The 16,983-nt window shown below is 41.0% G+C and overlaps 1 protein-coding gene across 6 annotated transcripts in view; it reads right to left on the bottom strand.

Annotated features, from left to right (window-relative positions):
- The window catches only part of LOC111142569 (DLG associated protein 1), a 328,275-nt gene extending 311,649 nt beyond the window's left edge, over window positions 1-16,626 (bottom strand). For 2 of the 6 annotated variants that reach the window (XM_022495839.1, XM_022495840.1), the window contains exon 1: window positions 15,670-16,626. In XM_022495839.1, the coding sequence (XP_022351547.1) occupies window positions 15,670-16,626 (957 nt within the window). Of the gene's footprint in view, window positions 1-10,126; window positions 10,202-10,602; window positions 10,696-15,669 lie in introns of those variants that run through there. The other 4 variants (XM_022495842.1, XM_022495845.1, XM_022495843.1 and 1 more) reach the window with 2 other exon arrangements.
- Window positions 16,627-16,983: the final 357 nt, after the last annotated feature.

The following is a 16,983-nucleotide window of genomic DNA, read 5'->3' as shown; positions in this document are numbered from 1 at the left end:
GTCTTTGTTAGGAAGAGCTCTTCCTAATCTAACAATGGCACCTTCAGATGTATGATCTGGAGATACAGTTCTGTTTTGGCATAATAAACCCATTCATTTATCCCTGGGGCTATCCCTTGATATGCTCTCTCAGGGCTTCTCTTGTGCCTGTGAACTTTTAGGTCTCTAATATCAGCCCCAGCTGCGTCTCCATTCTCTCGGTGCACGGCACTGTAGGCCATCCACAGAATCCTGTCATGCCACTATGCTGGCCTGTGGCTGAGCTGAGTGCCAGCTGTGGAATGAAGGGGAGAATGCCTTTCCTCACCACCAGTGCTCTGCTCTTTGCCTAGATTTCTTCTCTAGAGCCTAGGAAGCCCCAACTGCTTCTGGGGCCAGGGGCCTGGTAGTTGGGCTCAGCCTGGTTAATATCTGATGCCTCCTAGGCCTCTCTGGGGAGTCCTTCCCTGTTCTTTCTTCCCTTAAATCATTGCTCCTCCTTAGAAATACTGCCCAGAGAGTTAAATTGTTTGGGTTTGGCCTCCAGGCTAAACCATGTCCTTCATCTTTGGGGAATTTGAGTGTTTTAGAAAAAAAATTCTATATCATTTTTGTCAACTGAAAACCAAATCCTGTCCTGCGTTTCCTTATTTTCACCAGCTGGGTGGGTGGCTACCTTATCTGTTGTGTTCCTTTTCCCAAACTGGTCTTTCCTTTCTCACATTTATCTCGTCACCTTTCCCAGATTTCAGTCTGGGTCACACAGTCACTAAATAAATCTTGGTAGAATGAGGTTTGTCAAGAATGGCAATGCTATTAAGCCATTTAACAAAAATTTTTATTATACACTTGTGATCTAGATAATGCAAAGGGACTACATATTTTGATAGTTGGTGGATTCATCCTTGGTTGAAGCTAAGAAATACAATGCTCTATTCTATTCATCCATTAATCTAATTAAATGAGATTAAATTGGCGTGCTTTAATTTTAGTGAACTCTTAACATTTCATTCTTATGCATGGGGGTATTTTCTAAAACACTGAACCAAGAGAAGGTGGAGGCTTTAGGATATATTAAAATTGTATCCATTACTTCAAATGAACTTCATTTGGGTTTAAACAAAGAGGGGAGTGCATTAAGTAAGGGCTTGCTAGAACACTGAATTACAGGCAGTGAGATACATGTACATGAGGAAAAATCCCAAATGAGTTGAGCAGTGGGATAACACAGACCACATTGACTTCCAAGTTCATCAATTAACTGCAATTGATCAGTTCTTTCATCCTGATGCATTTCTTTCTTTTTTTCTTTTTAAAGGGTTTTATTTGTTTAACAGAGATAGAGATTTCACAAGGGGGACTGGGAGAAGGAGAGGGAGAAGCAGGCTCCCCTGCTGAGCAGGAAGCTTGATGCTGGACGCGATCCCAGGACTCTGGGATCATGACTTGAGCTGAAGGCAGACGTTTAACTGACCAAGCCACCCAGGTCCTCCATCGTGATGCATTTCTGAAGTCTGGTCATTCCATATTGTTACCTATTATAAGAATTTAGTTTAAACTCAACTAACATCCACTGAACAGCGTATATTTATTGGATATATACAGCCACCTCTAAGGTGCTCTGTACGAGCACTCTGTACGAGTGCTCTGTACTGTATGTTCTGTGACTCAGTTAAGTTATACATTTATAGGTAATTAAGAAGCATTCTGATGGTAGACCTATAGGGAAACTTATCTTTTTCTTAAGATCTAGAGTAGTAATTTAACAAATAGTAAAGCTGTTTGAACATCTTAAATATTTAGTTAGTAACCTGGGATATATGGAACTCGTGCACCGAGCAGAATTCTGACTCACAATATGCCTGAGAAATAACACTCTGGTCTCCCAAAAGGACAAAATATAAAGACATAGTGACTTATAGAGGAATTGAGTTTGGGGATTCCTAGTTCATTTCCTCATCATTTGAGTGAAATTACTTCTCCTGGAAGCAAACATCCCTACATTAAACCAAGCAAAGGATATCAAATGGGCATTTAATACCACATTTATTTGGATATAACTTTACAGTGTTACTAACAACATCATAACTACAATCAGGTTGGCAATCTCAAGGGGTCAATAATGTTGTTTCCCATTGAAACAAGTGAATAATCAAAACAACCTTGAGAGATGGTTGTTTCATAGATTGAGGTCTAATTGTCCAGTTACATGAAATAACATTGTACTACTACAATTTAATGATTTGTATATCTGACTTTGTAAACAAATCTCACATGTTCCTGGCTTTCTAACTTGGCTACTTTTCAAACTAGACTTAAATTTATAGCCAGTCATAAAGGCAGGTTCTGTTTTTTCACCAGAGTTGATCTTTTTTTTTTTTTTTTTAAAGATTTTATTTATTTATTTGAGAGAGAGAGAGAGAGTGTGTGTGTGTGTGGCAGAGGGAGAAGCAGGCTCCCTGGAGCCTGACATAGGGCTCTATCCCAGGACCCGGGGATCACAACCTGACCCCCAAGGCAGACACTTAACCGAGCCACCCAGGTGCCCCTCACCATAGCTAATCATTTTTAAAACTCTTATTAAAATAGATTCTCATCGAGAAACAATCCTTCAGGAAAAGAACAATGGGAATATTTCCAAAGTAGAGGCAGCATGATATGCTGGAAAGTGAACAGATTTTGGAATCAGAGCAGGGTTTAAATCTCCATTATGTCACATCCAGGCAGTATAATCTCGAGCAAATTAGTTACCCATTTTGTGTATGAACAGTTACCCTGCTAACTCTCAGAAATAAGGACAATATATATGAAGCATAGGCCCATAAGCCTTTCTCAATACATTATGTTCCTTTTTTTCCTTTCCTCTGCCGCCTTTTTCTCATTGCCATCATTCGTTATCACATGGAGGAGCATCTGGCCGTAATGGAGATGAGAAGATGCTCAGCATGGTACTGTGGAAAGGAATTGAGGGCCCTGGGCATTCTCCAAATGTCAGCTCCTCTCTCGGGGTCACAGGCTAGCAAGAAGGTATGAGGTGATGTAAGAATTTGCCTGCCAAAGCCAATAAGTGATTTTATAGTGACTCAGTCCGAACTCTGGGTGCCCCGTGATCAGCTGTTTTCATAGATGGGGCCCCAGGACTGCAGCGGGGAGAGCCGTTGCTGCTAATTAAACTTACCAAACTTGGGATAGCTACCTAACATGTTTTGGACTTTGATCAAGGTTTTAGCAGGGCAGTGGATGGAGGGGGACAGGATTTGGATTTGAATCCTCCTACTCTTGTTTCTGTTTTAAATTTTTTCGTAAAGTTGGCTACATCTGAATATGGAATTCTGTGCTTCAAAGGTGTAAAAAGCATTGGGCTAACTGGCCTTTGAAGTTCTTTCTGACACCTGGTTCTATTGACTATGCATGCTCACTGGGAGTTCGTGAAGAAGAAAGACACAAAGAGATGCACTCTCTAGAAACTCTAGCCACAGACTAAACCAAAACCAGATCAGACCCAGTCAGTGGCTGGAATGGGAAAAGCAGGGGTGAGTCAGGCAGCGGAATTTCTTGAGCTTACAGAATACCAAGATAAATAAATGCCTCATGCTACATGATTGTGGCGTGCTAAGCTGGGGTCAGAGGAACTGGGAAAGATTTCCTGCTGGGCCTGCTTCTGCACTGCTCTCTACACCTGAGGAACCAAGGGCATGCCAGTTACTTTTTCCAGGCCTCAGTTTCCTCCTTGTAAGTATGGTTCTGGGCTAGTCTTCCATTCCCAATTATTTAATAAATTCGCTATCTAGACAGGGAAGAAGAGAGACGAGGAAGAAAGGAACAGGAGAAAGCCCAGCTAAGCCCAATTCTCTGGTGCTTAGTAGGGTGCAGGGGATGGGGAGGTAGAAGTAAGAAGCAGTATGATTAACCTCATATATCTGATTTCTGAGGGTCACTGCAGTGAGACCAGTGAAGGGTGTTACTAAGGCCTTGCCCAGAATACATGCAGTGTCCAGGGAGTTCTATAATACCACTCTGGGAGATGGGGCAGTATTACTGATGGGTGGGTGTAGAGGACAAAAAGAAGGCAAGCAAGGTCAGTTTGGAGGAGAAACAAGGGTGTGGTTTCCAATTTGCTACCACTGAACGGCCGCAGGAATTGGTTACGTAGATTTACCAATGGAATCTAATAAGTAACAGTTGGCAGCATGAAAAGTCAAAATATGTATCTTTAAAGAAGCATGAAAACTCACAGGAGACATTTTTGATTGATTGTTCAGTTCATGAGATCATCTGGCATGAAATAAAATGTTTCCTTTTCTGTGCAGTGATTGCATAAGCCAAATATGGCACAGCGACCTACACGACAATTTTCGGCCTATGGATCTGATTTTTCATCAGCCTCACCACACACCCCTCACAGAGGGTTCTTGTTTTTGGTGGATTTGTTTCACCTCCTTTGTGAAAGCCTTAGAGTGAAGGCAGCAAGCAGGAAAAATAAGCTATTTATAGGCCTTTTTGACGAAAAGTGTCTGCTCAGCGTGCCATGGAATACTTCCAAGAGGTGGGAGAACAGGAAACTATCTAAAATCAACTAGAAGGCTGGAGGAGTGTTATGGGGGAAAGATTTTACATGGGAATCATTTTCAGAAAGCTCAGGTTTCATTTGCAAACAAATGACAGTTACTTTCACTGACACCCCCTGAGTTACCGAAAAGCCAGCTAAACTTATACTAGTTAAGGAGAGGTAAAGGGAAAAAAAAGACATGAATTCTCCAAAGGTTAAAAGTAGTTGGGGTTTGTAAAGGGACTCGAAAGGCACACCTCTCTCTGTCCTATTTATTGCTGGAGGGACCCCAGTCAGACCAGCGCTGCCAGGTAGCCTATGTGTAGCTGGCTTGGGGATGGAGGTGATTCATCTGGGACTTTGGGCCCGAGCGAAAAAGAGAGATGGACAAGGGCTTGTTGTCCTCTGCTAACAAGTGGCAGAAGACCTCCCACCCACCAAAGTCATCCTGCAGGAAATACTCCTCAGAAAACCTGGATGAGTCATTACGGGAGGCAAATGGATAGAGTTGCCTTGTAGACAAGTTCCGGAGCAGTTGATTACACTTGTCCTGTTGATTTACCAAACGTGCCTGGAATAAGGCAGTCTTGGCCAACTTAAGTTGTGAAAGCAAAAGCAGGTCTTCCGTGAACAAACTAAAACATCAAGAGGCCAGAAGAATTGTGTTCCGTGGACAAAGAAATATAAGCCATGGGAAAACCTGACCCACTGGTGATGAGCTAACAAAAGATCTACCCTTTGTGATCTCTTCATCTGAGGATGAAACCCTCAGGTGTTTAGTTGGGACATGTGTGAAGGAGCCTTAAACCTACACAGGGATGAAGACCAACTGGCGTCCAACGCCGGGAGAGGGCTTTCCTTTATAAGGGGATCGGATATGCTCAATGTAACCCTGGTTTAATGAAAGTTGGTCAAACAAAATATATGTTAGAGTACATGGAACACATGAAGAAGCAGTGAAGCATTTTGATGTCTGAAGATTTGTAAACCTCAAACATTTCACACTGTTTTTTCATTTATTTCCTGAATTAGAAATTAATATTTTTCCAAGACACAAACAAACAAAAGAGTCATATATCATCAGGCCCATTTTACAGGTACAGACATGGAATTACTAAATGAAGGGAGGCCCAAATCATGTTAGAAGTCAGCAGTGATAGTAGAGTTAATGGAGTGCCTGAAGCCCTTGTTTTCATCTGTTAGACTCTACTGCCCCCTTCAGTAAATAAGTTGATAAATGTAATCTGACAGTTCCCTAGACGTGGGTTACAGTGTGGCTCTTAGATTGGTTTCTGGGTTGCAATCACCCCAGAACTACAGATTCAGAATCTTTTGGATTAATATCTAGAATTACTCATTTTTTAGCCAGTTTCAAGGTGATTCTTGTGCACACAAAGTTAAGGAATCATTGTCCTCAATATTCCAGAGCAGGTGGCTACACATAAAAATGAATTAAAAAAAAAAAAAAGATTCATGTCACAGCTATGTTAGCAATTTTTATCCCAGAAAAGTAAGATGAGAGGTGTGGGGAGGTGGCTACCAAGATAGTGTAAGATCCAGAGAAAGTACATGGTCCTCAGAGTCCAGTCCTAGGGCTCTGAGTATAGTGCTTAAGGATGACATATCCAAACATGCGGTATTTCTGCTCCATGTGTCCCCCTTTGGTACATGTTTTACTCATAATGAGACCACTGAGATGCAGGAGGGACTGACAGGGATAACAGGAGAAATATACCTATTTCTATTTTTCAGATGTTAAAAATTTACTACCCTGCCATTAATAACCACAGAATTACAAATTGCAGGTAATCATTTAATTAATAACTGTTTTCATCTCTTGTGAATCTTTTAAGCCACAAACATGCTTCAAATCTAACTTTGAGATCAGTTTTTTCCTCCCTTTGCCTCCTTGTGCCTTGACCCCACTGCCTTAAAAGGATGTGGTGAGGATGGGTAAGCTAGTCTTTGAAAAGACCCTTAAAGGTTTGCACAGATGTTTGAGACATAATGGTAAAAAGAACAGGGACAGTGAGTATGCTGGTTTCAGCCTGCTACCGACAAGATGACTGATCTGGTATCAGCCAAGGTGTCTCCCTAGGGTTTATTTTTGTCATTTTTAGAAAGAGGGGGTTGGACTAAATAATCTCAAAGAATTCTTCCATAAGATGATTATTAGATGAGAATTTGGTAGGTACGAAGTTGCTATATCCACCTTGCAAGGAGAAATTTGTAAGTGAGAAGGTATAGCAGATGGCCTTCCAATGAGGAGGTTCTAAAATGCTAACACTATCGTTTTTCGGAAAACAAAAAAACAAAACCTGCTTGATTCTTTACACAGATTTTAGGCATCTGGAAAGGAAAACCAGGGAGGCATTAGACAATTTTGCAAGTCTATATGAAACAGTGGAGGGGGGAAAAAAAAAAGCAAGTGGAGCAGAATTCATTTCCTTTATTTTTGTTGGATGTCTCTTTGTATGAAAGGGATTTCTCCTCACACCAGGGAAGTAGGGCATGGGCACCCCTAAATGGTTTATACTAATGGTTTGAGATGAAGTTCAATAAAATCAGTGTAAAGGCAAAGCAATGAGTTTTCTAATGAGATCTTCAAAAAATGTGATTCCCCACTTTATAGTCATTCTTCTTCATGGACATTGTGAAATTGTGTGTTTAAAATAGATCTTATGTCATGAATCAGAGATCAAAGAAAGTGTACATATAAATGCAAATTTTGAAGTATGGGTGCAGGGATGTCTATGTAGATGTAATGTGTAGAGACGGACCTGTACACATGCATACTGTGTGTGGTAACTCTGGACTCCACATGATTCTGCTTCACAGACAATTCTGTGATATCACAAGACTGAATTTGTAGGAAATTTCCTATTTCTGTGAGAACAGTGAGTAGAAACTTCAACTGATAGAGAATAGTGACTAAATGTGCATGAAAGAGAAAAATCTACTTGTCTAGACAACTCATTTTGCAAATGTAATTAGAAGTTTCTTTATCTTGGAAATGGAAACAGAGTCGGGTATATTGCTTAACTTGAGCAAATAAAAAAACAACCATTTTTAAAGATAGTTTTATATAGTCTTATACTTAAAAGACCAAAGAATCAGAATTTCCTTGGTCATACAAATGTTCTCCAAGAGAGAAAAGAGTTCAAAAATAACAGAAATAAAAAACTGGTCAAAAGCAACAGGAGTGAGAAGACATGCTTCTCCTTACACTCTATTCCCTCCTTTACCTTTGCTAATTGTATAACAACAATGAATTCATTCTTTTTATATTTACCTTTTAGCTAGAAAGGGGGCTGGGTTGAAGGAGAATAAATCATTCACTGAAAAAAAATTAAGGGACACCCCTCCACCCCCACTGTGGTTTCTGTCTAAGAACTTATAAAAACATTTAAATATGCATTTATAAAAATTAAGTAAAAAAAAATTTCCCCATGCCATAACAGTGTTCCAGATGTCAGTTACTAAAGACAGAACCGAATGATAGGGGATAGACAAGATGATCATGAGAATCAGATAAATGAGCCCTGGATGGGAAGTTATACACACATGTTATTTTTATCCAATGGGAAAAGTTATGTGTTCAAAGTTTCAAATGAGTAATACAAATCAGTGAGGTCACATAATTCTTTGTGGATATCATTAGTAACCTGGTTTTACCTGAAAAGGCCAATTTTCATTTTTCTCTACCAAGCTGGCAAATGACAGGTAAAAAATCTGACCGAGGAGTATTACGGTTTGAACCATGTAAAGTTCTGGTTTCAACTGTTTAGACCTGAAAGGATGGAACTTCCCCGTGATTCAACAGCATACCAGGGAGCACACTAACCTAATAAGAAAGGTTGTTGCCTTTGAACCTAAAACAAAATGGTGAAAACCTAATCACCAAATCAAAGCCAACTTGGTAATACTGCACGTATATTTTAGCAGTCCCTATAACGTCTCAAACAAAAGACCAGTGTGTCCTAGCATTCACTGGACACACACTGTGTCCCAAATCACTGTTCATGTAAAGTTGGGTAAAGCTATGATCCCAAGTGGACAAGAGATTATGAGTGACTATTTCTCCAGAGAATGCGAAGGATTACCTGGAGCTTTTGCCTTTAATTTGCAACCAAGCAACCTGTCTTCTAAGGAGGATAGAGAAAGAGGAAATAAAGGCCACTGGCCACGAAGGAGATCCAAGGCTGTTTTTTTTTCTCTTCTGTGCTAACCAGTGCTATACCTTCCATTAGTAGATTGGACTCTGTCTGATCAGAAAACACAGGTTATGGAACCTTTGATTGTGGCTAGCCAAGTACTTTAGAATAATGAAATTGCAGACCAAGAATCATAAAGTTTCTTCAACAGATTTCAAGAAGGATTTCCTATTTCTTTTTCAAGCTTCCTTTGGCTACCACTGACTCTTTCTGGACCCCAGCTTTCTGACAATCTTTTGCCAATGGTTTCCCCTACATCTCCACTACTATTTGGGCAATAGTGAGAATTAGAATCAGAGAGAGAATTACCAGGATTCTGCTAGCTGTGCACTTGATTCTACCTTCAAAGTTAGGATCAGACGGTAGTAACCTCATTTTTCTATCAACAAAGAGGATATATTTACTAAGATCAGTGAAAAAAATAGAAGATTGTGCAAGCCATGAAGGAAATACATTCAAGAATCTTGACACTCCTTAATGGATTATCAAAACAATTTAAATTAAAAATAAAGAAAATTATTAATTAATGTGGCTGATGGTTTTTTTTTAAAGGCAGCAAGCAAGCATTGCAGTAACCAAGTAACCAAAGTCACTCGCAGAATTGCTCAGCACTGTCACACATTTCACATAAAGTAGTTTTAATTGATTTAATATAATTTAAATTGTTCTAAAACAAGAGGAAAGAAAACCTCGGCCAGGGAAGGAGAAACTCCCACTAGGCAAAGACTGAAATAATCTTGAACAAAATTTTGAAAAATAGTACTTGCACTGGAAAAAAAAATCCTGGGTTCATGCTTGTTATGAATGATTCTTCAGTGATCTTTTGTGGAGTCTAATTTAAGCAACAGACAAAAAAAAAAAAAAAAAAAAAAAAAACCCAAACCAACCCAGAAAGGAAGGAGAAAGGAAAGAAGAAGGGAAGGAAGGAGGAAAGAAGGAAGGAAGGAAGGAAGGAAGGAAAAGGAAGCAAAAAGAAAAAAAAAAAAAACCCAGCTGTCCAGAAATTTTAATTTGCAAAGAAACGGTGAGCATTGAGGAAGCTTTCAGGATACTTGTCATGGAAAACAACTGATCACATTTCAATCACTAGCCACACAATATCCTCTAATAGCACCTAGCACCTTAGATCAAATGTGTCAATTAAAGATTTTAGGAAGCCTCTGTGGAGACACTGATTTGTAGGTATACAGTATTTCCAGTGTCTCAACCTGTTTACTCACCATCTGCACATACATTAGTTTATTAGATCTTTCAGTCTCACTAGCTATTATTTAGAGAAGACATAAAATAACAAAAACTATCCCTCCCCCCCCAAAGAAAACCCCACTCAAACCAACAACACACTATCACCAAATACAAAGTAATAAAAGAGTTGTACCCAAACCTGGTCAGTCCTTCCATTTCTTGAAACTTGCACACAAACTGAAGAAACCCACTCAGCCTTAAAAAGGTCGATCATTTCGCTCTCCTAAAATTTCATCTCTGAGAGTGGCTTTCTTTCTCCGTCTCTGTCTTGCTCTCTCTCTCTCTCTCTCTCTCTCCCTCTCTCTCTCTCCCTGTGTGTGTCTCTACTTCTACCGGAGAGAGCGTTTTGTTTCCCTTTTCCTGTTTCTGCTGCTGGATGAATGCAAAATACATGATTGAAGGGATTTTTTTTTTTCAGGTTAACAGTTGGAAATCTAAAATCTTGCTCCTCTGAATGGCTTTATATGCTAGTCACTCAACACATAACGTTCCCATAAAGAGGCATATACAGAACCAAAAATCCTGCTTTTTTAAAGCAAACCAAAACAACAACAAAAACTCCTTTTATTCCTTCGAGCCCATTCCTATTTTATTTACTTGACTATTAGCACTTACCCGGAGATGTGCCATAAATGCTCTATTCCAAATGTATAAAAGCCAACCACATCTCAACTGAGAATTAAACAGTTTTAAAGTCTTCAAATCCATGTCCCTGCTCCAAACCCTGTTACAGTCACTGGCAGTGGTACAAGATTCTAAACAGCAGACATCTGATTCTTGACATTTAAAAATAACAATATTGGGGGGAAAAGGGAGTCTTTTTTTTTTTTAATCATTATTAACTACAAACAGCTTGTGAGTGAGCACAGATCACAATTGATGTATTAACTGGATCTTGCCATAATTTCAAGCTACAGTATTTTATTTCTAAGTCAATGTCAGACAGAGGCCAAATACCTACAGACTTCTCCTTTTCTTTATAACAGAAATGGCAATGGCTTAAGTTAAATTAATTCCAAGTGGCAATTCTCCAAAGAGAGAATCAGAACTTTGCTAGTAGTGAGATTCTATTATTGGTGAATATTAATTTAACCTTTGTGCAGTCTTGAATCAAACTAGGGACAGATGGATCCTTCGTGGCTTGTCTAAGGTCACATTTCATGTACATGCATTCTTATCTACATTCACAGAGATGAGGTCAAAGGAACACATACATCTGCTACAGAATAAAACAGGTAATAAAATGAAAGTAAAAAGCACTTATTTCCATTTCTGGAGCACATTTTCGACTCAGACAGATCTAGGATCAAATCTTAGCTCTTTTACTTACTATATGCCTTCCTTGGGAAGTGATTTAATCTTTTGTGCCTTAGTTTAGTCACCTGCAAAACTGGAGTAAACATAACACGTTACAAAGTTATTTCAGGTACTAAAAAAGATACTGTGTGTTTTCTGGCACATAACAGGTATTTGCTACATGCCACTCCTTCCCTCTGCTTTATATTTGGAAGGGGTTGGGATTGGACATGGTAGATAGAAAAATCCAGACTTTGAAGGTGGACAGCTCTGTTCTGACCCTCCGTGTTGCCACTTACTGACTGTGTGTCCTTAGGCAAGTTACTTAACCTAATTTACTAAATCTCAGTTTCTTCAATTGTAAAATACCTCACAGAGTTTTACAGAGCAAATTAGAAACATTGGAAAAACATGTACTCTTGGTAGACATGTATTAAATGAGAGTTTCCAGGCCTTGCAACTCTCGAAAATTGCTCTAATTAGTACACCTCATATGTAAATAAGGAGTTTAAAAATGTGAACTCAGATCACAGGTTCTCTAGGCCAAATGCCTCATCTTATAGCAGAGGAAGGAGACCCAGAGAGCTGAGATGATGGCCACTGGTTAATGAGTGACAGTTAACACATTAGTGGAAAACAGGGGCTGGAACACAGACTTTTCCTTTGAAGTTCAATGTTTTATCCAGTAAACTTTGTGAGGCTGAGGTCAAACACATTTGTAAATCCAGTTTCACTACTGGTAATTAAGATAATAGAACCGGAAAAAAAATTCTTTTTTCATTTCCCCAAATATGCTTCTAAGAATGAGCTTATAAATGAAATCATTCCATGGGAGTTGGCAGGGGCTGGCTACACCTGTCTTCCTGAGAGGAGCTTTGGCAGAATGGTGGAGTCACTCTTTCTTCTAAAGAAAGAAGAGAGCTGGAGAGAATGTCCAGTTTCAGGAGTTTCCTGTTCTCCTCCCACCCCTGTGAATGTCCAGCTCCTTCTTTCCCTTCCTACAAGGAGCACTTTAATCTCTGCACACTGGGTGGGAAGAACCCACTGTTCTCATTTGGTTTATCTGCTAGACACACTACCTGCTCACACTGAAATACAGAATATTTCCCCCCAGTGTGAAAGACTTGCACAGAATAGGTTCTCAATAAATGTCAATATTTATTAAGGAAGGTGTTCCTTTGAGCTCAGTTTATATTTAAAGGGTTTAACTAGCTTGGTGCAGTGTTAATTATTGCAGTTATTGTAGGATAAAAAATATTAATTCCTTTCAATCTTTCAATAACTCCAGAATTAAAAACAAAGATCCTTTGGGTAGTGAGTCAGATTAGCTGTTACTCTGGGGAGGAAGGGACAGAAATAGGATTGGGAAGGCATATATGCGATCTATTGTAGTTAATGTGTTATTTCTCCAGTTGGGTTACATATAACTGGGTATTTGTTTTATAATTATTTTTCTTTATACTTCTGTGTAAGCCTCAAATATTTCATTAAAAAACTGGCTTAAAAGAAGGTAAATAACTTAAAAATAGAATTCCCAAACCTTTGAATATGAGCTGTAATAATGCTACGATACTAAATCTCATACTTCAATTTTCAAGCTTTCTTTCTCATTTTACTGAAACGCTTTTAATAATAATATGTTTACTCTACAGATTTTTTTTCCTCTTGTTCAATATTTTCATGCCCTTGATTCCAGGACTGTGCTGAGATGTACTGGAAAGAGCTATTTTGTCTCAAATAGATGTAAGTCTAATTCTTAGTTCTTCAACTTTTTGGCCGTGTGGCTTTAAAATCACTTGATAGGGCACCTGGGTGGCTCAGTTGGTTCAGTGACTGCCTTCAGCTCAGGTCATGATCCCGGAGTCCTGGGATCAAGTCCTACATCAGGCTCCCAGTTCCATGGGGAGTCTGCTTCTCCCTCTGACCTCCCCTCTCATGCTCTCTCACTCTGTCCCTCTCTCTCTCAAATAAATAAATAAAATCTTTAAAAAAATAAAAAAATAAAATCACTTGATATTTCTCATCTCAGTTTCCTTTCTTGTAAAATCAGAGTATTATTGTATCAAGCTGTCAGGATTATCTTGAAAATTAAATGGAATAACAAATGTGAAAACATTTGCTACAGCTTCTGATACATTGTAGGTTTTCAATCAATATCAGTTTCCTGCTTTCTTTCCTTATCCTTCCACTTTTCTCCACTACTTGAGCCTTTTACTGCAAAAAGACATAAAAAAGAAAGAAAAATGAATTTGAGGTAGGAAGAACATAGGCAATCATGCAAGCATAAAAAAGGTTAAAAGATACTAATTTTGCCATTAACAAAGGCTGGTTCTGGATCCTTGCAGAGTTTTCATCTTTAATCTGATATTTCTCATCTAATCTTATCACTACTTATTAAAGTCCAGTTTTTTTTTTTTTAATTCGTTGTGGGTTTTGTTGTTGTTGTTGTGTGGGGTTTTTTTTTTTTTGCCTTTTTTGTTTGTTTGTTTGTTTTGCTACCCATTACAGAACTTTCATAGTTAAACTATCCTGTTCTAGGGCTCCTATCTCATTACCCACCCTTTCTTCAGGACAGACATTCTTTTTTTTTTTTTTTTTGACAGACAGAGATCACAAGTAGGCAGAGAGGCAGGCAGAGAGAGGGGAAGGAAAGCAGGCTCCCTGCTGAGCAGAGAGCCCGATGCGGGCTCGATCCCAGGACTCTGGGATCATGACCTGAGCCGAAGGCAGAGGCTTTAACCCACTGAGCCACCCAGGCACCCCTGGGACAGACATTCTAATTAAAATACTTTATTCTAGGTGGTGGGCAAGATTGATATGCTTAAAGAATTTCTAAAGCCTTCAGCTGTAACCCTTGTTATGGTCATTTCTATAAATTAAGTGATTTGGATTCTCTCCTCCCTCTATACTAACAGTACAACAGTATAACCCGCTAAGCCTTTACCTTTCTTCGAGGTTAGTTTTTTATATGCTAAATGAGGAGGTTGGAATAAATGTACTCTTTAGCTCTAAAAATTCCATTAAAAATTCTTGATGGCTTAACTCCTCTAGCAACCTTATAGTAAATAAGACGATACCACTCTGAGTGGGAAGAACTGACCATGGAATTGTGTGCTATTTGTGAAAACTACCCACATATTGGTGGCCTCTTCTGAACACTGGGATGGACTCTGACACTGCCCCTGCCCAGTGACTGCCAGCCTGGCATATTCTCAGGGCTAGGTATAGGCATTTTCAAGGGAACCAGGTTTGTCAGGAGCAATTCAGAGAGCAAAAAGTTGAATTTCTCAGTGGAAGACTTTTTTCTTGCACTTTTTCTTAGGAAGGTAGTGTGAAATGATTATGTCATGCCTTTATAGTCCAACAGAAATTAAAAAAAAAACAACAACAAAACTTGGGTGTACCAGGAGAGAAGAGAGGAAAAAAAGACACCATGAACAGGAAAAATATGAGGTCTTTTTAAGGGATGGTTATATCTTGGGGAAGATGACAATTACCAGATAGAGGAATTGGCCCCGGGGGGGGGGGGGGGGGGGGGGGGAGGAGAGGGAGAAGAAAAAGACTCTGCTGCTGACATTTTTATCTAGGGGAATCTAGGTTCAGTGAATGGAAGGGCATTAGGGAGAGACATGAGGAGACTGGAAGAGGAGGAGCAGCTTGCCTTGGATCTATACGTGTGTGGGATTTACACGCTGACATTAATTGCATTTTATTGCATGGATGCTTCCCCCCTGCTTTTCCTTCTCTTCTCTGTTGTCCTGGGTCTCTGCAGCTGTGCTTGTCAGGTCCCCAAATTGGCTTGATCTCCACCTCCTCAGGGCCCAGGGCATTATTCCAATTCCCTGTGCCCTGGGTGTTGGGGGTTCAGGTGGGAGTATGGTTGGTGTTGGAGGTGGTGATAACAATTGCAATGGTAAGGATATAGATCAAGTTTTCCAAACAAATAGCTTAAGGCAGAATTTTACAATAAAAACAAAAACTCTCTGGATAGATCTAATTAAACTCCTTCCAAAATTCAAAAGATCATTGCTGACTTTTGTGGGGGAAAAATGGATTTATTTTAAAATTCTGTGTCGACTCCCCTTTTCTTGCCTCCTTATCCCATGTTCCCTCAGACAAAAGAGGAACACTAAACATTAATAACTCCTTGGCTTTATGTAGGTGTGCTTTTCAAAGCACTTTTATATCTAGTATCTCAAGATAACTGGATGGAGTTGGGCAGCCAGTTTGTTTCCTGATAGGAGCAGTGGGCCAGAGAAATGCTAAATAATTTGCTCAGGTTCATGCAGGCAATTCACAGCAAAGCCAAGACTAGGACTCAGGAGAAAACACCACACAATGAGCAGGTATGATTTCTAAGCATCCATCACTTGACATAAATGGTACCTGAAGGTACTGGCAGGAGCGTTCTTGTTGACAAGACTCTGACTTCACCATGGCCTGGTCCATGTTAACCGAGGCTTTCTGGTAAACCTCCCTGGCACGGCTGACCGTCAGAGTGGAGGACCATGCGCTCTTCTTCAGGAGCGGCGTGTCCAGGTTGACAGGCAGGTTGGCGCAGGTGGAGCACTTGACGTCGTTGTTACTCCGGGAGGCCTTAACCGCCTGCTCGCTGATAGTGTTGTAGGCCTCCATGAAGTATTGCGAGGCCGAGCGGTCAGGGCACCTGCCCATGGTCATCACGCCCGACGGCGCGTGGTAGATGCACATGTCGCCGTCGAGGTTGTCATCGGAGCTCCACCAGCCCGGGGAGGTGTTGGGCCGGGCCTTGGGGTCCGCGCGGCGCTCCTTGCTCTTGCTGCGCTTGCCATACCGCACGGTCTGCGTCTCGTCGGGGCTGGCTTTGCCCCCGTTGACGCTGCCCTTGGACGGGCCCTCCAGGGAGTGCGACTTGGTGAAGAGCTTCTGGACCGAGTGGACCAGGTGCCGGATGCGGCCGGGGCTGTCACTGCGGTGCTCCACAGCGGTGCGCTTGTACTGCAGCGTGTGATAGCCATCCCGGTTGAGTGGCAGCTGCCTCTCAAACTGGTCCAGGAGGTTGGCGGGGATGCGGTTGGCCTTCGTGGCCAGAGTGCGCGGCACCAGGGCACACTCGTCTTTCAGCTCCTGCTGCGACGTGTAGTGCCTGCGCGGGAAGGTGCTGCTGGCCAGCGGGTCGCTGAAGGGGCCCACGCACTCCGCCTGAAAGGAGTTCCGCTGAGTGTAGTAGGGGTGGTCCGCGGGGTGGTGCTCCACCGGGCTCAGCAGGTAGGGCTTGCGGTCGGAGTGGTGCGACAGCGAGTCACAGGCCGAATCACAGGTGACTCCGTGGTGGTGGCTGCGGCTGCCCGATAACCCTTTCATTTCTGATGGGCGGCAACCTCGGGGGTCATGGACACCCCGTGGTTAGGTTCCAGACCTGTCTTCTGCAAAGACCTGGGGTAACGAAGAATAAGAGAGGGACGACGGTTAACACTTGGTAAATAGATGTTGCACTTTTGAGTGTCTACTACTGTGTTCCCTTTCTGGCAGAAGAACTCATCAGGGCCCTTGAAAGCAGTTTTAATACGTTATTGGATAAGCTCTATCCCCTCTGTAGGGTGGGAAAGCCCACTCCAGTCAGATACCCGGAGATGGTAGGGGTGAAAGCTAGTGAACCTGGAAAAAGAAACTATAAAAATGCTAAATTGTTTTTTTTTTTTCCAGGTGATTCTTTTTTTT

Source organism: Enhydra lutris, unplaced genomic scaffold (assembly GCF_002288905.1).
Source record: "Enhydra lutris kenyoni isolate GAN:26980312 unplaced genomic scaffold, ASM228890v2 scaffoldscaffold8, whole genome shotgun sequence".
Classification (NCBI taxonomy): domain Eukaryota; kingdom Metazoa; phylum Chordata; class Mammalia; order Carnivora; family Mustelidae; genus Enhydra; species Enhydra lutris.
The sequence above is the reverse complement of the archived record's forward strand: the minus strand, read 5'-3'. Positions and strand labels throughout refer to the sequence as shown.